The sequence below is a fragment of the Thunnus thynnus genome, chromosome 14 (assembly GCF_963924715.1).
Source record: "Thunnus thynnus chromosome 14, fThuThy2.1, whole genome shotgun sequence".
Lineage (NCBI taxonomy): Eukaryota > Metazoa > Chordata > Actinopteri > Scombriformes > Scombridae > Thunnus > Thunnus thynnus.
Genome location: NC_089530.1, coordinates 7,399,418 through 7,426,985, shown reverse-complemented (window position 1 = coordinate 7,426,985; position 27,568 = coordinate 7,399,418). Strand labels below are relative to the sequence as shown.

Below are 27,568 nucleotides of genomic sequence, written 5' to 3'. Positions count from 1 at the left end.
TTTTTCTGTGCAGAAGGGCTGTATTGTATCCAGTATGGCCTCATTATGAGGGCAGAGGGGCTTGGTGGGGGGAGGGCATGGCAGAGAGGGGGGAGAAGCACCCCACGAAGACATTGTGCTTAACATCACTAAATACCTCAAATGCCACATTGTCCTTCCCAGCCCTCAATTAGTCGGGTTCCTTCTACAAAGCACAGATTTCATACAGGGAGGTTTATTTTTAGAGAAAATCCAGCCCTGTGCAGACAGGAAGCTCTCTGAAAATCTAATGAAGAACACAGCAGTCATGCAGAGTTGTTAGTCACAGAGCAACATTGGTTAACAAAGCTTCTCTTCGGTGTCTCTGTGTGTGTTTTTGACTGCAAAAGGCTTGAAGTTCCCTTTTTTTTGTGTTGTGGTGGCTGTAACTGTAGCCTGCTCTATCTGTGCTGGACAGTGTCCAGCACAAGAGCCTCTCTGCCCTGCACACAGGCCTCTTCAGCTTGTGGATCTCCGTGCGGAGGAACGCCTCTTTGGTGGCTGTGACAGGGAGAATTAGGCAAGAGATGCGGGTTCACTTGCCCTGCGTAGGGGCTTATCTTGGGCTAAGCTGAGGGACTAATAGCAAAGCCAGCCTCCGCTCCAGCCGGTCTGAGGGCACAGGGAGCCATCTGTCCACTCTGTGGATAACTGAAAACAAAGGGGGCAAACATTGAACACGGGACTACAAACTAAGAGGTCGTTCATTTAGGAGATACCAGAAATAAAGAAGAGGAGCGAGTATTTTGTATATAAGGTCAGTACTTTATTCTAATTATTTTTGTTGCATTACAGGCCTCACACTAAGCCAAGGGTCAGGCCGTCCACTGCTCGGTTTCTATTGGTAACAATATTGCAGACTGCAGTGATGTTGAGGTTTAGCCAGACAGAAAGTTTAACTTTTCTTTTTGCTTCTGTACTTTTAATGGGAGCTTAAGAAAGCATGTCTTTGTTTTCATGTACAACTGCTGACTTCCATTAGGGTGAGTTAATTTGAGCTGCTTGTTTTTCTGCAGTCTGCTGTATAGTAAATGCTTTTAGTTGCACTTTTAACTTTAGCGATAGCGTGGGCTGGAATATATCAAAACATTAAACCAGACCTGTGACAAATTTCCAATAGAGTAAACTCTATGCTGAGGGAGGAATGCCATGCTGTAAGGCCCCATGCTTATTGTCTGATGTGTGGTGGCTTACAGATAGTTATTTATAGAACATTACTTTAGATATTTAAGAAGCGATTACTGATGGGTTAGTAGAAACGTCTTTCATTGTGATAACGGTATTTACACATATTCTTTTAAAATATGTGGAAGGTTGTTTAAATTACTGTCTATTTAAGAGGGTTTTTTTCTAAGCTGGAGCACTGTTGTATGAAATAATCTTGTAAAATACAATAGTCTTATCATTACAATTTTCAGAATGATTACAATGTCTTTATTTTATCGTCAATATTGGAATATATTTTCAAATGAAGCCCTTCAAGTAATCCACTTAAGACATTGTTCTCCATTTCCCCCGAGGATTAATTCCCTGTTTCTTTATTGTTTGAAGCACACTGCTGCTCTGGGAGCTGAGTTTCTGTAGATTATCTGTTTTATCATGTATTCTCCGTGGGTGCCGTTGTGCACCAGTGTTTTGTTCGGAAGTCTTGAGTGGGCGCTGACATGCTAGAGGTGACAGAAATGGGTCAAAAGGGTCTTAGTATTAACTAAACAAATCCCAGCCTATAGGATTAGACAGAGATGTTGCTGTTTATTTGATGTATTCACTGTAACTTTATAATGATACACAGGGGGAAAAATAGCTGCATCTCTTGTTAGCAGTGAGGCAACCTCTACTTATTCATGATATCGTTTGGATTAAGCCTTTTAGTTCAGCCTGGTATTATCAACACTGGAATGTGCCAGAACAATATCTTATTGTAAACTTGTCTCAGCTGCTAGAAAACAATGAATTATTGGCCCATTATCACGCTGATATTGTCCCACTTCATCCGATAACTGCTGACAATTGTACTGCTATCAGCATTAGCATGAGTCAAACCCACACTCCTTTTTGGTCTTTTTTTAGGTGTGGAATGGCGGCAGAGAGTTCTTTATTTATTGGTTTGTGTGAGTATCTAAACAGGGGTCTGTGGGAGGGTCAAAGATCATGTAAATCAAATGTTATTGTGCATACTGTAAAACTCTAAAGTAGGATTGAATTCTCAATCTCAAAACTCTGGATTAACTGGGAACACCTCACAGACACTCACCAATAGCGTGCCGCCATGTTCCCTCCCCTTTTTACATCACCAAGGACTCAGCAAGTAAATCTACCGTTTGCATTAAGTCAACATGTGACTGCACACTCTGTAGGTCCAAAATCCTACCAGCTCTTGTTAAATTACATTTTTTCATTTGGATTATTATGTCGTTTTGTTACTGTTTATATGTAGTCTCTCAAAACCAACCTTTATCAAGGCCAATGTTAAAAATACATGAAAAAGCACTTCTCAGAACCATGATGATCTAATAAACAAGGTGACCTTGATCCTTTATAGAGTCTTCTCTCTGTCTGTTATGGTGCAATAAGCCGCCTTCCTATACCAGTTGAATCGAGACATTCTTTATTTGTTCTGCAAATACGACGAATTGGATACGCGGCCACAACAGAGCCGACTTTGTGTGGTGTCAGTGCGATATTAAGAGACAGTCACACACACATCACTTGATCCTCGGGCCTCCAAAGCACAAGTGGCTTCCTTTGTATCTTATCTTATCCAAGGGAGTCACACAACTTGTATTTAGCTGGAACTAAAGACACGGTCCCATGTGAAGATTGCACCTAGTGATAGGCTTATCTTCCCCCACTCACAGCTACAGGATCAGAAGACAAACAACAATGCTCCGCAACTCTTCAGAGAGCATCGGTCCCCCGATAAATTCTGAAAAAGTGAATTCTTTTTAGCAGCGTAAAAATGAGCGTCTTAACTTTGGAACATTTTCCGGTTAAATTTTCCATAGTTAAGTTAATAATCCATAAAATCTGCAAATAGAGATCTGTTTTATTTCTGCTGCAGACTGATTTTACAATAATGATGCAGCTGACATCCAGTTCATGGTGTTTTTAATATCGTCTGTGGGTCTGGAAGCTTTTTCCCAGAAAAACCTTGTTGCAAACAGGAAATGATGCCTTTCATGTTTCCTACAGGCAGCTGCTGCAATTTGACTGTGATAAACAGAAGAAGTGGGGACTTATATTGTGTATATTATACAGAAATTCTAATTACCTTAAAGTAGAGTAACGTCCATGTTGACGTCAAAATTCCATTAAATGAACCAAGATTTCACATTTTACCTCTTTGATTTTACAGATGATTTCCTGAAACACTAGAGCTTTTATAACACACCCAAACCATCTTAAACAATTTCTTTTTGCTTGCAGAGTGTTTACTGTAAAGCCCCAAGAACACAGAGAATGTCAGACAAGGAAGAAATGGCTTCAGATGGGAGTCTGAATGTTACACTGACGCTCAGGCTGCTGATGCATGGAAAGGTAATAGGCAGATGTGCATGTTTGTATTTGATAACTAAGTGATAGCCTTATGGTTTGGTAATGGCATGTCATTGCTGTTGAAATGATTACATCCTGGTCTGTACGGGAAATGTTGCTGTTAAGAGAAAACCTTGTGCATTGCCACTTGCTCAAGCTCTGTTTTCTTTTCATTGACAGGAAGTTGGCAGTATAATCGGAAAGGTTAGATTTATTTTACAATCCATCAGCATTTATTGATTCATACTGCTGTTGTTCTGATTGTCTTGTTTTCCTCACCTTATAAAACTAATCAAGCCAACTGTTTTATATATTCCTGCATGATTCCAGAAAGGAGAAACAGTAAAGAAAATGAGAGAAGAGGTAAGCATTAGTTTGGACAACTGTAACATGAAAACATGTATAATTAAATGAATTTTGGCAGATCAATTACAACAAATCAAAGCTGGAATAAACGTGAATTTGTGTTTTCAAGAGTGGTGCTCGTATCAACATATCAGAGGGATCATCTCCTGAGAGAATAGTTACCATCACAGGACCCACCGAGGGCATCTTCAGAGCTTTCTCCATGATTGCACAGAAGTTTGAGGAGGTACAGAAACACAGATGACACAAAATCCCCCCTTAACATATCCTGTATAACATCCTGCTGCTTAGCATAAAGATTTAAGGAAGATTTTTAAAGATTTTGACTGAAGTTTGAAGGACATTGAATGCACCTTTTTGTCAATCTTGCAAAAAAACAAAAAAGACTTGTCAAATAAAGCTGACGTTATCACAGTTTGTACTGAAAAAAACCAACATATTTTTGAATTCTCCCTCAGGATATTACGGCAGCAATGACAAACAGCAACGTGACAAGCAAACCACCTGTGACTCTTCGCCTTGTTTTCCCAGGGAGCCAGTGTGGCTCACTGATTGGCAAAGGAGGCTCAAAGATCAAAGAGATCAGAGAGGTAGCAGTCCTTTTTTGCCCGATATTTTCTACCAGGAAGTTGTTTTTCTGCACCCAAACAGGGCCAGAAGACCCCATCCCTGGTGCTCTGACACCTCAAATATCAAACACATGAGTCAAACTTCCTTGTTTTTCTCTGCTTTAAAATGTTTAAGATTTTTGTTTTTTGTTTCTGCTCATAAGAATCCCACTGATTATCCGTGTAAAGATTGGTAGAGGCTGAGTACTCATTCTGAATGGACAATATTTGTGTATGCCTCTTCAAATATTGGAACACACATTGCTATTTGGTTTGCAGCTGCTCCCTGCATGTCAAAACGTGTAATTTGCGGGTGCTTGAAACAACATTCCAATTTGGGTGATGGTGTGCTCTTTTCAGCAATAAATAGCCTTTGTTTTTTTATTGTCTGGTGATGTTAAGACCACAGGCGCCCAGGTTCAGGTGGCAGGAGACATGCTGCCGGACTCTACAGAGAGGGCTGTCACAATCTCCGGCACTCCACAGGCCATCACTCAGTGTGTAAGACACATCTGCTCTGTCATGCTGGAGGTAAGCACTGTCAGACAGCAGATGATCTTCATGTTGAACAGCTCTATTTAGGCGTCAAGTATGTCACATTTGTTTAGGATGTGTAAGAAGGTATTCAGTAGCACATTCAGGAGATTTTCAGTGTCAGCGACATATTACTCAAGGCTAAAGCTTTGTTTTCAGGTCGTAGTGGCTGGCCATCCTCATGAGATGTGCAACAATAATGACACTATTTATTACGATGTTCAATTTATTCTCACTTTTTCTGATAATGATTTATATCAGTGGTTCCCAGTCTTTTTAGTCTGTCATAGCCTCACAGCTGGTCACATCAAGTACCCCTTCATTGACACCATGTTCCATGTTCCTGTGAATGGATCATAAACTGTTACTTAACACTATTAATTATATATAAGAGGATATTCTTACAATATTTTTCATACAATGGAATTTTCAATGTTTAGGTTGGTTTGGTCAAGCTTGCATTTGTACTACAAGTGGCAGAGCTGGACCTTTCAATCATTTATTCATTACTATTTCAACTGTTCAACCATTACTTTTAGAGAATTTAACCTTTTTATATATTACTTAAAGCTACCTTTTTCAAAACTACTATCAGTTACTTTTAGCTAACTATTTCAACTGTTAATCCACCACTTTTAGCAAGGTATTTCAACTTCTCTGCTTGCTTGGTAACTGGTCTTCACTCTTAATTGCAACACATGGTGTTGCAGCTGACTCAGCATCCATTTCTACATACCCAGTGGCAATGACAGACGTACCCTCTGGGCTACAAATACCTCTGGTTGGGAATCACTGATTTATGTCAGCCTGTAAATTCTGTAAAAAATAGTTTATTTAATTTGTAGCATACCAATGAATGTCTTTGGTTGGAGGTTTCATGTAACTTTCCCAACTGATGAAGGGGGTATAAAAAGATTCAGCAAGTGATATAAAAGGGATATAAAATGCACCAGTGCCAGGAAGAGTTCTTTCCTTACTTGCAGCAGTGTATTAATTTTCCTCCCTTTTTTTGCATGACTGTGTCTCTAGTCTCCTCCAAAGGGAGCAACTATTCCCTATCGTCCCAAGGCCATACCTGCAGGAGCCCATGCAGTATTAGCACAGCAGCACTCTGCACAAGTAAGTAGCCATGTGGGGTTATCTGGCTGTAATTTTAGCTATTTTGTAAAAACAACAATTGAACAGACTTCTTGTTTTTTTGGGATGTCAGAGTCACACTGATCATTGAGCATATTTTCACCACTAGAGGGACACATCAGTGTAATTATACAGCAATAAGCTCTTCATATTGTGATGCTGTAAGCAGTAGGATGAGGTAATCATCATATTAAAAAGTATTCAGCCAAGCTTTAATGTGTCAGAGATATGAATGACAGCCTTTTACATTAATAATTCCCTGCAGTGTGAAACCTGAAAGATGTCGTGACTAAAGCTCATGTTTTCCATGAGCTGGCTAGCTGCTGTCCTGAATTTGGCACAGTCTGCTCTGACCTATCAGACATCTGTTTATGTTATTGAATTTCTGGCCATGGTCAAAGAGGGGGAAAAACAGCAGATGACATTTAGATGAAATTCCATCAAATCTATACACATTAGAGATATGGAAAAGTGGAAGGGAATGGATTTTCAGAAATGCACTCAGTGCATGAGTTTACTCTTCATGCACAGTGACACATTCACATTTTAGATGTTAGAGCTTCTTTGCACATTGCAATCCCATAACCACTTCCCTTCTCTTTTTCCTTCCAGGCCTTTGCAATTCCAGGGCAGTATGCTTTTGCACATCAAGATGTAAGTGTATTCATTTGAGTGGCTGACACTTGCCCTAATGACCTACTCCTGCCCACTCCTTCCAAGCCACCACTATGCCCTCTGTGTACCCTACTCTGCAAAGATGAAACTTCAGTAACCCTGATCTGTTGACATTACTAACACTAACACACAGTAGCAGCATGCATTGATTGAAATGAAAGCGAAGAACTTAAAAGTAGTCCTTGATGATCAGTTATAGCTTTGTAGCCAGAGATGTGACTGTATTTTGAGATGACTGCCATGAGAAGCCAGCATGCTTTCTGAAGGAAATGAATCTCTTCACACTGACACCATCTGTGATGTTTGTGAACTTCAGATTGGCTCTGTATTGTAGCTGTCAGCTCCTCTGAAATAATCCAGTTTGATTGGTTAGCTCTAACTTCCTTCCTACCCTGCAGTTGACCAAGCTTCACCAGTTGGCTATGCAGCATATTCCCCTCCCTTCCCTTGGGCAGAGCAACCCTACCTTCCCTGGTACGTACCCACGGCTCCCCGGGGAAGTCCATCTATCCCTCTGTCTTCACTCCTCTTCGAATCACACCATCAAAACACCCCTGTCACTTCAGAGAGGATCACGGATGTCTCCATTCTATCGGAATTTATAGACTCTCTCAGGTTTTGTAGAAGGTGGCTTTACAGAGATTTACATAGAGCAAGCAATGACCTGTTGTGTTTTGCATTAGTATTCACATCTCTTTGTACCAGAAAATAGATGAAATATTGAATGAACAGTGAAATATTAAGGCTAAGCCACCAAACTAGTTTATTATTATTTATTATCAACAATCCTGAACGTTAGTCACTTAAATATTTATAATCCATAAGTGTATGTAACAGATTAAAACGGCCAGAATGAAATATAAAAGAAAAATAGCAGCATTCTCTGAGAGGGAAATGTGAAAAATGACAGGAATATTTACAGTTTAGTAAATATTTAACCATTTCTCACTATTTCTCATATCCTCCCAAATTTCAACTCCATTTGCCCAATTTCCATCTCCAAAAAACAAATCCTAATCTCTTGACCCCATCCTCCACCTACAACATTTCTCCTTCAAATCTAACATTGTCTTGGCCAGACCATCCCTGACCTCAACCACCCCACGCACTCATATACTCTGCCACAACTAACTGAGGCCAAAACATTACAACATTATGAGTATATAGGCAGGACTAATGTGATAAAACATACTCATTTTGTTTTACTCATGCTAATGAAAAAGTAGCTTTTCTTATTGTAGATTGTTAAATATGTGCATAGAATATGTGCTAAACATGTGTATGTGTGAACCTAGAAAGATTTTCTTGCCATATACCATTTTTATGTTCTTAATTTAGTAGTGTAACAGTGATAAACTAGTCAAAGTAGGGCAACTTGTCATGCCATGAAAGTGGAAACCATTAGCGCCATACTGTTGTTAGAGTTCCTTGTCCTACTTTGCAGGATTGGATGCATCTGCCCCCACAAGTTCACAAGAGCTGGCAATACCTAATGATGTAAGTGTCACATTGTTTGTGTTTCCCAACACTACAACCCTCACTGATAATCCTCATGTTGCTTATTTTGTTAACACTGGCAAAGAGGACAGCTTTAATAAGGAATGTTTGGACACCAGTGTTTCACCTTCTCGGTCTCAGACAGTAATTTAGCCACTGTCTTTTTTGGCTTGTATAAATAATTGCATAAATTCACAGCATACATCATTGTAGCAGTATTAAGATATGCTTGTGGTAGCGTAAATATTTGCTTTTTTGCTCAGAGTGAGATGAGAAGTTGGATACCACTCGCATATCAGTGTGTAAATGTGAAGTGAGCAGATGTTTGACTTAGCTTAGTATAAAGAAGAAACAGTCGTCTGTCTCTGTATGAAGTTAACAAAAATCAACTATCAGAACCTCTAAAACTCACTAATTGAAATGTTTTGTATGTTATTCAATCTGAACAAAAGCCAAAGTATAAAAATTAAAGAGTTGTGGTTTTGTGAGGTGTTATGCGCCAGACTATTTCTTGGATAGGAGCAGTAACTCTCTGTGAGATTTCCAAGAAATATTGCACCACATAACGCCTCCTAAAACAGCAAACTGTTGGTTTTACACTGCGGTTTTTGTATGGATTAAATAAATGATGTATAACTTGTTACATAGTGTGCTTTAGAGGGCTGGTTGGTGGATTTTAGCAAGAAAATGAATAAGCATATCTCTCAAAATGTAATACTATTCCTTTAAAATAATAAAGCAGCAAAGCCAGTGCTCTAGTGAAGATATTCACAGTATTTTGACATACCATTTCATGTCATCTTATATTTACAGCGTGGTTTATTAGTAGTATGGGCACATTGCATCTTGTGGATCTTATTAGCTATAACAACAACAGTGAACAGCTGGAGATGTGGTTTTCTTCTGTATAAAACTGCCATCACACTGTGTTGCTGTTATCACCATGATGTTGCTCCCATATGCTGTTTTGAAATCTAATTCCAGAGAAGCATGGAAACATGAGCTGTTTTGTTATTTACATGTTTCGTCTCTCTCCTCCAGTTTATTGGCTGCATAATTGGAAGACAAGGCAGCAAGATCAATGAGATTCGCCAGGTCTCTGGAGCTCACATCAAAATTGCCAGCGCCACTGATGGCTCAGCCATGCGCCAAGTCACGATCACAGGCTCGCCAGCCAGCATCAGCGTGGCCCAGTACCTCATCAACGCCAGGTAAGACATTACACAAGGCGACCACATCCAGCAAGGCTTCACATCGCCATGTGATGATAAGACAGCAAAACACCATGCTATTGTATGAGGGCTCAGGGTTTATTGTGCTCAGGGTGATGCTGAATTTATTCCAACTCACTGCTCCATTCTCTTGACTGCATTAAAATCCTTATTGTCTCTGCTTTTTAACACATTCCTACTTTGATTCTTATGTTTCTCCTCTCTCTCACCCCCCTTCTCCTTTGTCTCACCCCTCCCCCCTTTCATTTTCCCATGTCTTCTCTTAACCCCTCACCATCTCCCCCCTCCTCCGAACGTCACAACCTGCAGCTTAGAGATGGCTAAATACACCATGCAGGCTGCTTCCTCTGTGACCCCAGTTGACCTCAACATGAGCTTCTCTCAGTCTGCTCCCACTGCCTCCACTGCTGCTACCTCTATGGCCGTCCTGGCGGCCACCACCCAAGCCCCCACCACCATTAACGTCCACTCACCCTCCACCTTACCAACCATCCAAAACCCACACTACGCCGTCCCCGTTTCCAGCCTGCTTGGCATGAAAACTCTCCCTGTCCTGACTGTCCACCCAGCAGCCGCTTCCAGCCTAACACATGGTTTATCCCCTTACACCGCAAAAATGCCGACCTCCGGCATCAAAAAATCTGAGCGGCAGAAGTTTGCTCCCTATTGATGTCTGCTTTTTAAGTCTAGTCAGTGTGGCTGACTGGTAAGACATTATGAAATGATGGCAAAGTATTAATATTTGGCATTTAGGCCTAAAAACAGCTTACACCAGCATGTGTGTTTGCCAGTGTAGCACTTGTTTTCTATAAATCAGGAGACTATTAGAAACAGACTAAAAGGATGGTAGTATCAAAACATGTCCTCATTAATTAAAAACAGGCAGCGTGGTGCGTATTAACTCAGTATTATCATATGGACATGCATAGCAATTATTGTTGGTAACTCAGGCTTGTATTAGTATCCAAGAAAAAGATATTTTTCAAATGGATTCATGTTGCAGAGCTTTATATGAATATTTACTCCAGGTATTTTCCATGATGCAAATATTGACTTAGTTTTCTATCTGTGTAACTAGTTTACAACCAATTTTTGTTAGCAAACTAGTATTATGAGACGTGGTGCTCTGTTGGCAGCAGGCTGTTAAAATGTTTGTCTTATACAATAGAAGTCAGTGTGTTTGAGTATTTTTTTTAAAAGGATTGCTCCACTCTTCTGTCATATTTCCTCCTTTCCTTCACTAGGCTCTCATCAGTGCTAACAGGCTTGGGTGTTCTGTAGTAGCGTTGCACTGTTGCAGTTCTGATGGGATTATCCTAAAGCCACATTGGATTCTAGCGGATTTCACTCTACGCAGTAATCCTGTAGAGCGGGACTGGTCTAACTAACTCATTTATTGTTCCTGTACTCTAACTTGTTTCTTGTTTATTCCCCCAACCCAAACGAGTGGAATGCTTCAACTTTCAGCGTCTGAAATGGACGCCGAGCAATTATTGTAATAAATGTTTTATTCATGTGTTCTTGGTGTGGGCCCACCCCCACAAACAATGCAGATTTGTAATATTTTGTTGATTAAATGACTTTGAAATAAATGGGACTTTTTATGAATACGGATTGGTTGTTTTGTTATCATTTTGTTATTGTAGAAAATCTTTTACTTTTCTGCAGATTACTGCTGATCCCTAAAATACAAACACTGACTCTGTGGATTTATGCGCTGTTTACTCTTAAGTGGCTGTGAGCTTTAATTGTATATAAATCAGGACCACACATTTCCACTCAGCCAGAATTACTGTTATTAGCTCGCAGGGCACTGAAGTTATATTGTTTAAAATATCAAAAAATCTCCACAGTCTTTCAAAAAGTTTTTTTTAAATGTGTGTGTCACTTATTATTCAGACATCAGATATAATCTGATATTTGTCCAATGTTGAGACTTTATTGATGCTTTATTGATAATCCTTGACATATAAGTGAACTCAAAGTGTTAATAGGTAAAATGTTTTCCTGTGTTTTTGTAAGATCTGTACAAAACCAAAGACCAGACACATAGCATGAGACTCACAGCAAACTGACTCTTTTCTCCATTTTAGTATAGTTCTCCAAGGAGGAAATGTGCCTCCACAGCCTGCATATGTAAAACATCAAAAAGCAGTGATACTGAAATATAGACAACAACAGAGAGCAGTATCAGCAGCCATCAACAGTTTGTGGAACACAGACGTATAAAGATTTTGGCAGGTATACTAAGCCAACTCTGCACAAAGTAGTCATCGGTATAATGGATGCAGTTTGCTGACGGCAAATAGGGTGCAAAGCCCCTGCCCAAACAAACTTTTCACCTGCATTTCCCTAACGAAAAAAACAGAAGCAAACTTGGACTAACCTCACAGTAAATATTCAACACATGCTGTGGCAAAATTCTCAAGGGTCCTGAAAAAGAACAACTTAACCTCCAGTTGTCCGCTCAAGCATGCTGCTAATGGGCAGGTAGTATAAAGTGTAGCCAGTCCTTGTTGCTCTGTGTCCCCGCTGCCCTGTCCCTCTTTACCCCTGCGGAATCTGACTTCCCCCCTTTTCAGTGTAAAAACTGGGAGGTGGCCACTTCTGCTCATGCCTGATCCGTGGAGTATGGATAGAGAGCCGTGTGGACCATTTCCACAGCAGGGCTCGAAATGCTGAAGTGGAGATAATCAATAGTTAATGGGGGCAGAAATGTAATGACAGTGAGGGATGACATTTCAACCTCGGGGAAGGTGTAGCAGCAGCGAACACTGCTGCATGTATGCTGATGTGTGCCCAGGGCAGTTATGAGTTCACAGCCAGCTTCTAATGCTATATTAATGATTTCCTTTTTCAACCTGACACAGGCAGGAGTGACGGGCACATTTTTGAGCTTGCTGCCATCATGCAGTTTCGAAAAAGCAATTTAGAGGTAAATAAGTGAATAAATCATTTTTTAAAAGGTGCATAACCACCTTAACTTTTGTGGTAAATTGGTAGGCAGAGCTGTCAATCAATTCCTGATGAAAAATCACTGCAATACTGTAAAAATATTTCTCTAGGGACAGATGAGCTTGTCTGTGGTGCTTAATTGTATTTTTCAATTTGTGTCCTCTTGCAGTGTCAGGGTAGACTAGTGAGCAGTGTATTTCTATAGGCTAGTGTTCTTATCATAATATATGGTAATATATACAGTAAACATGGAGCATTTTCATCTGCTTTGATTTTATAATATTACACAGATTTATTCATGTGGTAGTCAATAATGATTCTCAGGGTTAACTTATTGTGGTTTATGGTTTTGCAAATCTTCTGTATGATCTTCTTATCATGTTGTTGTGATAATAAATAGTTATGGAGACCTCATATTGTGTTTTTTCATCTATTGCATAGTAACCTGAGGTGAGTTTACATTGGTGGAAGAAGTAGTCAGACTCTTAACGTCTGTCAAAATAAGTGTAAAATTTACACCATAACAAGCGAAAATTTTACTCAAAATTTTACTCCCGTAAAAGTAACAAAATATTATCCGCAAAATGTACCTAAAGTATAGTATACAGTAACAATGTAAAAGTACTATACAGACAAAATGGTCAGAGTTATAATATACACAATAATATAATATTGGACTATTATTAAAGGTGCATTAACACGTGATGTTGTAGCTGGTCAAGGTGAGGTGGAGCTGATAGCTATTTGCTACTAATGAGTGGTTTAATTTACTATAACAATGAATCATAGTTCATATTATAAATCTATAAAGTAATCAGCTGCCAGATAAAAGTCCTATTAAATGTTGCGGAGTACAATTATGAAGTGGCACAATATTGAAAATCAGAATTACTTTAGTATAGGCTTGTATTTGAGTACATGTACTTAATTACTTTCTACTACCCACCTCAATCCAAATTTACTTTCTACCTCATTCTACAACATGTGATGGTTATTTTATAAGCTGATTTCACTAATTTTAGATTAAAGATCATAAAGATCACATAAGAAAATCCTCTGCTTCGAAAAATAAATTGTCTGACATGTTTTTTCCACAAAAAATGTCCAGTTTCTTTATTAAAAATGCTTAAAATTACATTTACTTCTCCCTCATTGAGAAATACAGAATCTGTGAATATGCAAATATTGTTCATTTCCAAGGTTTAACTGCTGAACGCAAGATGTCTCCTACATCACTGTAAAGTCCATTAGTGAACTGGAGGGTTAAAGTTTCCACATCATACTGGTGCATTGGCTCCAAACCAGCTGTGATTTAAGATTTTGTGTGAGCACATGAGAGAGACCTTCCACTTTCAGCATATGAATGTTAAAACAGCCTTCACACATACATCATCCTGCACAGTGAAGCTCAAACATCCAACTGAAGGAACAAGAAGAAAAACATATTTTTTGACTGGAGGGGCACTTTAAGTTCAACGTTTTTTTATAGCACAATATACCCAAATAACATACAGGCCCAGAAATGCAATAAATAAATAAAATATGAAAAACCTCAGCCCTCAGTGTTCCCCCAAAACGGCTCTGTCTGCTTTATTCTTGATGCCAAATCCTGCTTGCTTCCTGGTGCATCATTCATGTTTTACAGTGTCATGTGTCTTTATTTTAACTCTCTTCTTCTTGTGGGCTATAATGTGCTTTCTCATTCGGCAACAAATTACCCAGTGACCAAACTGTGTCAGGGAAACGACTTCTTAATTTGAGATAATTAACCAAAGTCGTTAATCACCGCAGCGTGTGAACCCTGTGAACCGACCTGTGAAACGTCTCTCCGGTCCGTTAATTGACTGCCTGTTGTTTCCCAGGACTTCACTCATTTGTAACTGCGCCACCTAGTGACCGCACGACTGAACGTGGACCCCCATACACCCCCTCCCTCCCCTCCTTTTTTTTTTATTTAATAATTTATTTTTTGTCACCGTGAGAAATAAAGTGCCAGGATAGAGCAGGGACATCAGCAGCAGCAGCGCGCCACTTGCGAGAGCAGCGGCGGAGCGCTTTCACTTCTGTGCCGATTAAAGTTGAGCGCGACACGCTGATGACCTGCGAGCATCCTCCGGGGAAACTGTGCATTTGACTGGCTTAACGAGCGTCAGTTTCCATCTCTTCACCGCACATCATTTGTTGCTGTCTTGGCTTCCGCTGACCGACAGTCCGAAGGCTGTGTTTCAACCCAGCGCACTGACGGATACGGACAGACTCCCGAGGATTACAGGTGAATTTGATGCATGTTGCTGTTTGGAGATGCAGCTTGTTTTGTTTTTTTTTAATGCATTTTTGAGCCTGAATTGCTTAATTGCTCAGGCTTCACGTCAACTTAGTTCACAGAGAATGGACTGTCTTGGTGTTTTTCATGTTGAAATTGGTGTTTGTGTGCATTTCATGAAGATTTCACTCACTCATGGTTACAGTAAATCCTGCCTGAAAATTACACTGCATTTATCACAAAAATGCAAATGAGCTTGATGGGGGGAAAAAACCTGATGCAGATTGTTAAACCCTGCAGACAAGGCTGTCGCACCTGTGGAGGCTACATGCAGTAGGTATCAGTGTAAATCAGCTGTGTTGGTATTTTGATGTAAATAGGACTGATGCTGCTCTAAGAAGCATCAGAATGGATTTCGGTGGCTGCACAAAAGACTCTGCCTGCTTACACACTTCTAGATGCAACATCCAGGCAACACAGCCTCTAACAGCAATGTTTTCATCATTTTAGAAATGCACAGTGTCCAGCAAAGTAGATTGTTTGATGATAGGATCTCTCAGATGTGTGTTTTTTCCTGAAAATACAGCTGCATGTTCTGGTGATTGTTGTTTTTCACAGTTACAGAAAAATGAGATTTGTTCTGATTTTTATTCAAATGTCACTAGTCTAATCCCTGGGTGTGACATAGAGGCTGTAGCCAAGTCAAAAAGGTTTACTCGCCATCCTCATCATCCCATTATCGTCATCTTTTCTTGTTCCTCTTGAGTAACATAAATGAGAATCAAGCTGTTACACTCTGCTGTTCATATTTGCTGCTCCACTACTTTTCCTGGCAGGCTTTGTGCGTAAGAGCAAATTCTCACCTTATTCCAGTCTACATAATCTTAAGAATATATGACAGTTTTGCAAGGGCTGTTGGTTTTTCATTGCATGTTTAGGCAAACTTTCTTTTGATTTAGGTCACTAGTAAGATTTACAGTCAGAGGATAAAATTCAATTAGACAGCCCCGCAGCAATCCTTACTCAGTGGCAGATGGCTTAATACTCTTGGATTCTGCCTTGGTGTCCCTTATTGCTCTAATTGGATTTCATCATTTCACACTGTTTATCTGTATAAAAATGAGTTTTAAATGTGGCATCATTAATTCAATACTTTCCCAGCCCTGTCAGATCCAAGCCCACTAGCCACCACTGTCTAAACATTTCACATCTCGTCCCCTGTGATCTGCTTTGTCATAAATTGAAGTAGACCTCAAAGTAAATTGTTGCATGTGCTGCACAAGACATGCTGGGATGTTGAAACAGTGTAAATAGGAGAATCTGTTATGTGCAATACAGTGTTGAGGGCATATTGTCTGTCTGAGTTAATGCTAGCCCTGAGGACATGGTTTTCCTCTCAATGACATCCAGTTTGATTTTACACAGGGACATTGCAGGAGTTTTATTCTCCAAGACAATTTGAATTTGATGTTTGCTTGTTTTGGAGGCGCATTGTCAGCTGTGTGATAAACATGTAGAAGACTTACACTGTGTGCAATATCGGCTTGAAACAGAGATCAAAAAGGATGCTCTGAGCCTCACTCTCTCTGCATCATGTTGCTATCATTTTCTGTCACCATGAAGTTATTCAGTCAGATCAAATTTGCAAATTTGCCAGTTAATCCTTTTAAATACTGCTCACATTTATTAAGACCCAACAGTAATTAGAAATAAACAAACATACAAAAACATCTCAGCTTGTGTGTGGAAAATTCCTGGAGATGAGAGCGCTGCCTCAGTACATTTGGCACCTATTTATAGCAGTATTGTGTGAGTGAAACAGCTATCAACCACCCTGGAAGAAACCTCTCTGAGTGACATGCAAGAAGAAAGCGAGAGGCAGGTCAACCTTTACTCAACTTAACCGCCACGCTTTGCGTTATTGAAGCCCTGTCAATCCAATTTATGTGAATCATAGTATTAGTCAAGGTAGAGTTGAAATTTTACTTCGAGCTCAGGTTCTTATCTCAAGACTTATTGGCTTTATTGGCTTTATTTGCTCTGCTGGGTAATGAAAACAACAATAATTTATGAGTCACAAATCAATGCGATGGTGAGCATCATTGAACCGTGAACAAACATCCAGGTTGAATCCCTGCTTGATTAATCATCGTTGCTGCACCTCAGTGGTCATACCGGCTACGTTCAATAGACTGAGATGTAAACCAAGTTTGGCCTTTGACAGAAGAATTTATATCTACAGTGACGATAATGAGTGAACCTGCTCCCCCTGACAAACACTGAGTCTAATGCTGAGTTCATCCTCTCTAGTGCAGGAAGCCACTGTAACATTTAAATGTCAGTGGAAAGTGGAAACATCTTCAGCCTTTAAAAATAATAGCACAGGGACAGACAGCAAATATCATTTGCAATGTTAATAGGGGAGCAGAGTAACAAAATGCAACTTCATTATTGTGAAATTAGCCATGTACAACAGACTGATCATTATAATTTCCCACTGCTGCTATTCCAAGGTAACATCTAGGCAATTATCACTGTTTACTGTGTGCAGAAAATTAAAAGGGCAGCACATTTTATAAAGGTCCTGTTAATATTAAGGTCTGAAAGCTGATGTGATACTTACACTTTAACACTGGAGCTGGATTTTGTGCCAGTGCTCACCATCTGTAAATTGACCTAATTTATCCCATAAAATTCTAATTGTTTGGTAACGCCATTGCAACCCGGATGGATATAAGTTATTTTGGGGATGGCTGCTTTTGAAGGCAAAGTAAATGTATACAGTGGTAAAAAAATATAGACCTAACATTTAATTGTAGGTTTTATATACTGTGAGCATATCCCACATTATATCTAACACTGCCTGACAATATTTGCTGTATTAACCCTTTTGTTGACATTGGGTTTATTTCATCATTGTTTGGGGTGTAAAAATCATAATTGCAATAATTGCATTTTTTTTCTTTTCTTCTGACCTTATTAAAACCAAAAAGTATTGAAAGTAATAACCATCCCCTCTGCCACAAACTGGGCTTTCTCATTTTATTTGACTTTGTCCTGGTGTCGGTGACTTTGTCATTTGCATATAAAGCACTTTGAGCTGCAATCTTTGTATAAAATGTGCTATACAGATAAAGTTATTATTATTTGATTGTGACAAAAATCAATTCAATATTTTAAATTTTACATTATACAGACTGTTGATGAACGAATATGTATTCACTTTGTTTGACAAAAAGTCATTCACAAAGAAATGCACAGTATTTCACCCTTTACAGTGACATCACTTATGTTTGATGTGTAGTAACTCACTGTTAGCTCTTTTATGAGCACATTGTTATAAAAATCCAATAACAGAAATCCAAACACACTTATTTGTGATTTGGGATGGGTATCTGTAAAAAGTATTGTCAACATCAATCACAGATAGAGAGCAGATGAAGATAAATTGAATTCTACAATGTTTTACGGCTGGGGTCTTGGAGGCAATGTGTCATTTTCTGTAGCAAACTTCTGAAACATGTCATCAGGTAAAAATCATGGTCATAAGAAAATCTCATACAATTTTTATAAGGAACAGTCATAAAGCATTAAGGTGATAAAACAATGTGAAGCATGTTTTTTGGGCTGGAGACCCCAAGCCCATCAGTAATTCTAACCTTAGTTCATTTATTACTGACTGAATGATTGTTTCTATCAGTGTTATTGAGTCTCAGTTCTGATAGTGTTATATTTCATGAAAAGCTTCAGCTTTCTCTGTTGTTGGGTGTCCTGCTGAGGTCTTCCTGCTGTTCAAACCGTCAGGCCTGAGGTTTGAACTGACAACTTCTACATCTCTGGTCTGAGTGCAGACTGACAGTGTCTGGCTGAGTTGGTGGTGGAAGAATGAGAAAATGAAACTCAGTTCATTTAAAGGAGCCTGTCCACCCAAGAAAAATGTTGCAATGTCAGTCGCCAAAAATGACCTATAGTTACATTTGAATGACAGACGCCATCTAGCAGCTGTAGTAATTATGATCCGGAGAAGTGATGCAGTTCAGATGACGCCTATATAAGGTGACAAATTCCCATATTCAGAGGCGGTGGGTTGGGTGACTGGCTAGATCCTAACTTGCAAAAAGCAGATTTTGTGCACTTTGCTGCAGGAGACCACTGTTCGCTTCCCGTTTCCAACTGTGAGCCAGGACAGTTTTTTAAAGACTATAACTACAATTGCTTTAAGGACATAGTAAATTTAACCCACACCAGGTTTCAAGTGATTATTTTAACCCAAATCATGATCTTTCCCTAACCCTAACCAAGTGGTTTTTGTGCCTAAACCTAACCAGACCTTAACCACAGTGTTGTCACATCATAAAACATCATTATTTTTTAACAGTGATTTGATAAATGGTGTTTGCTGATTACTGCTGATAGAGGCCCCTGATTTGAAAACACTCCTATGTGTCGTTCTTGAGTGCATGGTCAAGCCATGTGGTTGTTAAATTTGGAGGACTTGTTGATTTTTACTCCGGGGTTGCGTTTGTTTGCCAGTTTACGCACATAGGCCTAGTACATTAGTTCTCACAGCATGTTTGCATCATTATTTATTAATAAGTAATTATTTAAAGAAGAAACATTAACAATTTAGCAACAACAGTGAAGCTAGGTAGAGGTTTTGTTTGGTTTTGTCAGAGTTATTATATTTATTGTGTTTAACCACAGGAGGCTTTCTGCCTGGTTCCCTGAACTGTCTTGGTCCAACCTTGAACTGAACAATACAAATAAAATGCTGTTGCATTTTAAAATGGACATTTTTTGACTCATTGACCATTAATCAATTAATTAATTGACCATTTTGGTTGGTTTACATGCCATTTCAACACTTTATTTCACTTGGTAATTACAGGGACCACTTCAGTACTTGGACCATATATGGAAACCATCATATGGTAAAACCACATGACCACTCAGCTCTGTGCTTTTTAAAAAAAGGTGACAGTTCTTCAAGACAAAAATATACAGCCAATTTTCCAGCATTAATAGGTGTTTGTTTTCCAGAGATAATTATTTCGAGCTGACAAGTGTTAATTAGAGTTGTTTTTCCACTTATAGGGCTGATTTTTTTGCTCTGAAGTGGGTACTCAAATGTGTCAGAAGTGTGAATGAACTCAGTGGTGTTGGCTTATATAAACTCTGATTGATGGCTGCAGCCAGTAGTTAGTGTGAAGCTTTACTGAGCATGGGCCATTTCAGGTCACACCTGCGCAGAGTTTATGAGTCTGACTGCGGCATCGCTTTGACTTTAGCTGTGTTGGTAAAAACAAAGGGTTTCATCTGATTCTAAAAGAGATGTTTCAGAGCCATGGTTGCAGTTTATCACACATGCTAATTGCGCTAAAATTAAATTCTTAATTAAATTCTTCTGTCTGTATAATAGCAGCCTATGCTGCAGAGATGCGCAGACACTGCATTGTATCTTCATGTCAGTTGGTAGTTATGTTTTTTTCTTTCCAGCCAGAATGTCTTTGCAAGTATTCACGATATAGCAGTGAAGCAAAAAACTGAATTCTCAGCAGGGCTGTAGGGCAAAGATAAATCTATGACCTTTCACCAAATGACTTATATGCAACAGTACAGCTGTGAGAAAATTTGCCATCTCTTGAACCTAAGGAGCGGTGAGGAAAAGAATCCACGAAGGCATCTTGAAAACACTCAAAAGTACTTAAGGTACTAAAGTACAAAAGGATCGATTTGTATTTGATTCCAGCCTGTAAAACTCATGACATCTGGCACACATTATGCTGTGTGGTTCAGAATTATATAGACAGACATTTAGAAAGGATGTCATTGCATTAAAGATTGCAAGATGGTGTAAGGGCGTAATGAGCATAGTAAACGAACTAATTTGCAAATGCAGATAACCTACGTTAGGTTGTAAAGAGTTTTTATGGGATTGAAAGAGTCCATTTTAAAGGATGAGCCTTGCGTTATTCTATATTTTTCTTTTTGTCAACAAGTGCCATGAAAACATTTCACCCAGCGATGTGCTTTCCCGATTTCTGACCCTGTTTGTGGCACATGTTCCTACCAAAGATGTATGCTAGAAAAGAACTGGTAGATGTTGTCAGACTGTGTCGGAAATCAAAAGTGTTTATTGTTCCAAACAGTCACACTCGAAGATGAAGAGAAAAGAGACACAATATAATTGAAATTTGCTATTTTCAGACCGTCTCTTCTGGGATGCATTCATAATGTTGCATTCAGTTGTTCACACATAGATTAACAGAAATAGTTGTGCATGGAAGCTAGAGAGAGAAGTTCAAACCCTGGCTCCTTTCTCACCTCAGCACAGCTGGCCGATCACAACGTGAGGTGGGTATGAATGTCGGATTTGGAACATTTTGACTTGTCATAGCAGGAAAAGCACAGGTGTAATTTAAAACATTAATAATGGCTGCGTTCCATTTAGGTGTCCCAGTAAGCGAAACCAGCATGTACAGTAAAAGGGCCTCGAAATTTGCATTTGTAAATGGGATGCAGCCATGGTTCATGTTGTTAATAGCACTTGTGCTTTTCCTGGTATGATGTTTTAAAATGTCTGCTTTGAAAAAGGTTTATTCTGATGTTGGAAAGGAGGGGGAGGAGGGAGGTTCCAAAGCTATTTGATTTATATCTTTAGTAGGATCAAATGAGCTTGGTGCTGTGTGCAGCAGGGTAGGGAAGTCAGAAATTATTGAAACATGGACTAACACATATTGGTTTTGGTCCTTCCATGGGATTTGTTGACAATCATAAAAATATCATGCCTGCATTATTCTTTAAAAACGAAGTAAGCAAACCTTCCTCAAACAGGATTATTTTGATTATTTACAGCTGCGGATTAATACACAATTGGTGAGTATTGACAACAGTAGGATGATGTATGTGGGATTGATTCAAAATAAACAACTGTGCTTGAGATCATGGTAGTGAAAAAACAGTTCAGCCAGTGCAAAAGTTTGGCTCATTAATGTATTTTCATAGTTTTTGGGGAACTATGGAGCTCTATAGCACAGAGGAATAAGGCTTTGGTTACACAGACAACACTTGTTAGTAGAATCAATTCTTTATTGGTTTTGGTCTTTTCATGGGATTTGATGACAATAAGAAAAGTACAGATCTATCGCCAGCCTTATCCTTTAAGACAGTGGGGTGCTGTGGTTAGTTTGTGCCCAATTGACAACCAGCCTGAGGGCCACCCAGTCAGTGCTCAGTCCTGCAGGAGAGCACAGCAGCAGCAGTATAGTGTGACAGTTAGTAACAGCTGTTAAGGTGGAGAGGTGAGGCTGGGAGAAGCCAAATGAGGTCCTTTTACTAATGAGGCTTGGGCTCATCTCTTTCTCTCCCTCTTTCTCACTCTCTTTCTCTCCCTCTCTCCCTCTCTCTCTCTCTCTCTCTCTCTCAGCTGCAGCGTTATCGGTATGCACCTCGTTCTGCTTCCTCTCAGTTTCACAGCAGCTCCAAGGATTCTGCCTCCAACATAGCAATTCAGCTAAAACACCGCTCAAATACCACTGGCGTGCCAGCAGTCAATTCCAGCTCTTTTCCCTCAGAATGGATCAGAATTCATGAATATCAAAATGCATGACTTAAAACATATAGAGAGACTTTGGCTTCATAGTTGGAGTTGGATAGAATTAAATGTGGCTGCTTGTCCCAACATTACCTTTTCTCTTTCTCTATATCACCACATACCTAAACATATTTGTTTGCTGCTTATTTAATGCTCACCTGCTAACTTTACCTCCTGTTTAGGGTCCCTAATCGCTCAGTTGGAAATAAGCTGTGTTCATTGAGGTTGACAAATGAATCAATACGATGAACTATTCTTAAACAAGTGCAGACAGGACTTAACAGTTAATTGTCAAGTCAGTCAATACAGAGAAATCTCACCTTTTTCCTCAAAATAAGCTGTGAATGTCAACACAGCTGCAGCCTGTTAAACGGAGCTCAGTGACGACACCGAACATTTGGTGTGAAGGAAATGAATGGAAGTAGGCCACCGAACGCAGCACAGCATCATAGCAGGCATTTGAATTTCAAGACGCCGCAGTAAATCAAGTTAAGCAAGAGACAAAAACAAAAACATTCACTACAGCTTTTCAAAAATGTGCAGCCTCTGCAATGTCTGCAGTTGATCCTGGATGTTACTCGACGTGAGCTGCTGTATATTCACTCCTCACAGCACAGAAGACTAGAAAAGAGAGTGATGTGCTATTGCTTGTGATTAGAACGGAACTATTAAAGATACTGAAGATATTTAGTGCGCTTCTTTTACAGGAAAGTTTCTGATACACCTACAGCTCTTTGCAAAAGCTGCAGCAGCTTTAAATTGATACGACTACTTCTGTCGGATACAGTAAATTCATCTTTCCAGACTGGAATTATGTTCTATTTTCAAATCAATTTCTCTTTTTGTACAGTTGACTGTGATTAATTTTAAAAAGCAGACATTGATCCCAATTCTTTGTTCCGGAAGAGGAGCAGGAGCTTAAGAGTGTTAGATTCGGGTCCTTCTTTGGCCATTTTCCTCTTACTCTGTCACTGCTTGTACCGATTGATGCAGGGAAGTGTTACAGTACGAAGTGGTATCGATTTCCTAACATAGCCCTATGAATACTCCCTATCCCAACGATCCAATTCACTGATCTTACAGACTTGTGTGACACTCTGTGGGATGTTTGCTTGACATGATGAAGCAGTGCTCTGAACTCGCCTGGATTTCTTGCACTGTTCTCAAGGCTTAATGAGACAAAGCCCACACCTGGGATAAAAGTGACAAAATACTGAGCACATAACCCCAGTTTAATTTTCTCTTTCCAGATGGACTGGCTCACACCTGAGATGTGAAGTGTGTTATGTGAGCCAAGGTGTTTTCCCACCTCGCTGGTGGTGGGGAGAGATGCTGCACTCCGTTGCCATGACAGCAGAAGTTCTCTTTGTTCTCGGGTTCCTGATGAGCGGCGCTCAGTGTAGCCCTATAGCGACCTTACCAGCGAGCCGAGAACGTCTGGAAAAGGTGTTGACCCAAGCCAGGGAGGACAAACATCAGGACAAGCCGGCCTCACAGGAGCCGCTAGGATACGGTGCTCAGCAGCAGCAGGAGGAAATCAATGCCTTGGGCCCCAACAGGACTGCTGTGAGCCGTGCCAGGCCGAATCTCAGCTCCCAGACACGAGGATCTAAAGGCGGGAAGTCCCAGGAGCTGTGGAGTGAGCAAAACAGCCTGAACCAAATAGATGAGGGGCCCACCAGTGATGTCACCCTCTCCCTGGATGCCATTGATGAGTACGCCTACCCAGACTACAGGGGTAAAGGCTGCATGGATGAGAGCGGCTTTGTGTTTGCCATCGGGGAGCAGTTCACCCCAGGCCCTTCAACATGCCCTTGCCTCTGCACAGACGAGGGCCCTCTGTGTTCCAAGCCAGAATGTCCCAAGGTTCACCCTCGCTGCATTAAAGTGGACACTAGCCAATGTTGCCCGCAGTGCAAGGAGAAAAAGAACTACTGCGAGTTTCGGGGCAAAATCTACGCCTCGCTTGAAGAATTTAAGGTGAGCCCATTAAATGCATTCACTCATTTCTGACATGCCCCAACTTGAAAGAAGTGCTGACAGAACACTCCTTGATGTTCAATGGAGTTTTTAACTGGCACTACACAGAAACTAGTTACCTTGCCTTGCAGCATGCAAGCAAGCAGACAGGCAGATTTATAATGGCAAAGGTCAGCACTTGTCTTTTTCTCACACAACGCTAAAATATTACCGGAGGCAGAATTTAGCAATGCAGCTTCAGCAGTGTTTCCATATTCAGTTTGTTGATACACATGATAGAGTTACAGTTATTACAGTTATAGTAATGTTACAACTCCGCAGAGCGCTCTGCTGCGTGTGGGAGTTTGTGAAGAGACACAGAGATACACCAGTGAGCTTTAATGTTTTCAAAGAAGTGCTTCTGACACTTCTTTGAAAGGCTCGACTCAGGATTGCACCACAATCTTGCTGTTACGTCTCTTATGAGACGCTGCATTTACCAGTGCCTAATGCCTCTCTTTATGTTGGTGAGTATCTCAGCAGGAGGTTAAGGCTAATATGGGATTTTTTTTTACTCTAACTCACAGAGTTAGCAACAGCTCTATGTCAGGTCTCTGCTGAGAGAAAGCTAGAGAAAGCTCTACTTTCACAAGCCTCATACGTCAGCCTTTGTGCTGTGCGGTGGGGTGTGGAGGAGGGGGTGCTTTGAAACTAAGCAACAGGCAGGTTTTTATGGTTGATTGCTAAGTTCTGGGGCATTGTGCTAAGTGCTGCCTCGCTCCATTTTTCACGGTGGAGTGCCATGCGGAGGCGCAAGCCTCTGCAATCTGCAACAGAGCTGGTAGAATTAACCTTTGCTCTCTTGTTAAGACTAAAGGTGTGCGGCTTTACACAAGCGGCTGTTAAATGAAGCCTTTCACGGAGAATGCAGGAGCTGGATGTAACTCAAACTGTATACTATCAGTCCCAGCCTTTGTCCCACATTTGTTCTATTTCGAGACGTACAGGAACGCTTAGATAGCCGAGCCATTTTAAACTCTGGAGGCATGTTTCTTTTGTTTCCCATTCCTATTGATTTCTCCACATCCCCTGATTGGATTGTGAAGTTCAATTCTCGACTCGGCTCTCCTAAAATGAGGCGTTCATTGGCAATGAAGTCAAGGAGGATAGGACTTCCCTGTAGATGTAGCATTGTGACAGTGAATGCACCCTGTCTTAAACAAGCCAGACAGGCAGAAGTATATTTTCTCTGTGTGTCTGTGTGTGTGTTTAAGAGACAGATAGCTGTGGAGAGACAGAACAGTGGAAAAAGAGACACTGAGACAAAAAGAGCAAGAAATTAATTAAGAGAAGACTGTGTTTGTGTGTCGGTGTGTGAGATGTTTACAAGGGCGTTAATTACTATTTTTTCTCTGCTATCCAGGTGTCTCCATGTGAGAAGTGCCGATGTGAGCCAAGCGGGGAGGTGTTGTGTTCTGTGGCAGCCTGCCCTCAGACAGAGTGTGTGGATCCGGAGTACGAGCCGGATCAATGTTGTCCCATCTGCAAGGGCGGTGAGTGGAGATGATTTCTTTTAGCAACAACACACTGCGGTGAACATTGTATTCCTGTGCAAACAGTCTGCATGTGGTCACTGCTGGGAAGCAAGTGACACTACATCAGATTAGTGTAAATGTTTTTGCTCAAGGGCACCTCAAAAGCAGTCATGAGGCCAAGGTAGCACAACACTCATTTCGCTGACACAAAGCGGGCAGCATGCTGCACTGCAGTGTTTGCAGTCTCTGGCCACTTCACATTGCATATGTGAAGTAGTGATATCCATTTCAGTGAAGTCACACCCAAAACATGGTTAATCAGTCATGAGTCATGCCCTGTTTTTGTGTAAAATATTTGCTCATGTGTCATTTTCAGTTTTAATTTCATTCAATTACTGAGTTTATTTGATGGAGGCTGTAGCATATGTTCTGAATCCCTCGCTACTGTCTGGTGTGCTGCCAGGAGTCGAGGTATGCCTGCATTGGTTTTCTGCTGCTAGGGAGTTTAGGATCCCATTTGTTTGAGAGCTTTGGCCAGTCTGAGAAGGAATTCTTTGTCTCAGAGTCGATTATCTGAAGTTGTTTCCGATGATTCCAGACAGCATGTCCTAGATTATGTTCCCTTGTTTTCTTGGTGTGACTCTAATGCAACATGGCAATGTCAGCAACATTGCTTCCTTCAGCAAAAAGAATGATGACTTGCGATATGTATCTCTGACTTGGAATCTTAAAGTGGCGCAGGCTGTCTGCTATAAACAAGAACAAGCAATCTGCATGAAGAAGAAAGCTTCATGATAGAGACAAGATATAAAGCCACACAAAAATGCTTCTTCTGTATGTATTTCCAGTAAAAATCCAAGAAAGATATTGTGATTTTCATGCTGTTTGTTGACAGCGAGCTTTTATGTATTTACACATTAAATGATGAACACAAGAGAATTAAAAGTAACAGATTGCACAAGTGAAATTACAAAACAAACCGGCTTGAAAAAAAAGCTTTATTCTCAAAAGAGGTATGCAAAAATAAATAGATCCACATTTTAACTGGATGAAACAAACAAGGTATCCAAAACACTTCTTATTCCATGTAGGCCATAGTTCATTATAATTACACAGAATATCACATAATTATAGTTGATGTATCACTGTAGACTCATAAAAGACAATACTTATAAGCATTTGCATGTAATGAATGTTCATGACTGGTTATCAATCAGAGGTTGTTCCGATGAAATTAAAAGCGTGTCTCACAACCTCCAGAGATAACGAGTCAAAAACATTGGTAGTCATGGAGCGTTACTCATTCTATTAATATTTGCCTGCTGTAATCTTGGGGAATACATGTGGGTCCTTTGTTCCCATTTTCTTTTTTTGCTGTTCACCCACTTTTTATATATGCATATTGATCATGCAGAGAGTGCTTTGTGCAGAGTTTGGGCAGCGCTCCATATTTTCCCTTGTGAAATGTCCAGTGGATTTGCTGGGTTGCATCAGTCGAGGAGACAGTAGTGGATACAGCATGTGCAGGGATGTGGCAGACTTAGGAGGGCTTGCATCTATATTCAAAAGTGCCACCAAATCCATGGGCTCATTCAGCCGATAAGGATTTTTCAGTTTTGTGATGGCATCAGTCCTTATTACCATAAGATTACCACACATTA

At 40.2% G+C, this 27,568-nt stretch overlaps 2 protein-coding genes across 5 annotated transcripts in view; both read left to right on the top strand.

The window, feature by feature from the left end:
- Positions 1–190: 190 nt before the first annotated feature.
- Positions 191–11,215, top strand: zgc:110045 (uncharacterized protein LOC664755 homolog). 4 transcript variants are annotated; one of them, XM_067609515.1, is made up of 14 exons: positions 191–775; positions 2,089–2,129; positions 3,445–3,555; positions 3,733–3,756; positions 3,883–3,915; positions 4,028–4,144; positions 4,377–4,508; positions 4,929–5,057; positions 6,090–6,179; positions 6,810–6,851; positions 7,271–7,346; positions 8,317–8,369; positions 9,411–9,580; positions 9,911–11,215. In XM_067609515.1, the coding sequence occupies exons 3-14, from the start codon at positions 3,478–3,480 to the stop codon at positions 10,269–10,271; spliced, it is 1,305 nt and encodes a 434-aa protein (XP_067465616.1). In that variant the 5' UTR covers positions 191–775; positions 2,089–2,129; positions 3,445–3,477; the 3' UTR covers positions 10,272–11,215. The 4 variants fall into 4 exon arrangements, with proteins under 4 accessions (XP_067465616.1, XP_067465615.1, XP_067465618.1 ...); XM_067609514.1 differs by lacking the exon at positions 2,089–2,129 and having other exon boundaries at positions 192–775; XM_067609516.1 differs by lacking the exon at positions 2,089–2,129 and having other exon boundaries at positions 196–775; positions 10,846–11,215.
- A 2,481-nt stretch (positions 11,216–13,696) lies between these two features.
- vwc2 (von Willebrand factor C domain containing 2) overlaps positions 13,697–27,568 on the top strand; it is a 29,455-nt gene continuing 15,583 nt past the window's right edge. Inside the window, exons 1-3 of the mRNA XM_067609513.1 lie at positions 13,697–14,828; positions 23,664–24,393; positions 25,796–25,925. Coding sequence (XP_067465614.1) covers positions 23,743–24,393; positions 25,796–25,925 — 781 coding nt within the window. The 5' untranslated portion in view covers positions 13,697–14,828; positions 23,664–23,742. The remainder of the gene's footprint in view (positions 14,829–23,663; positions 24,394–25,795; positions 25,926–27,568) is intronic.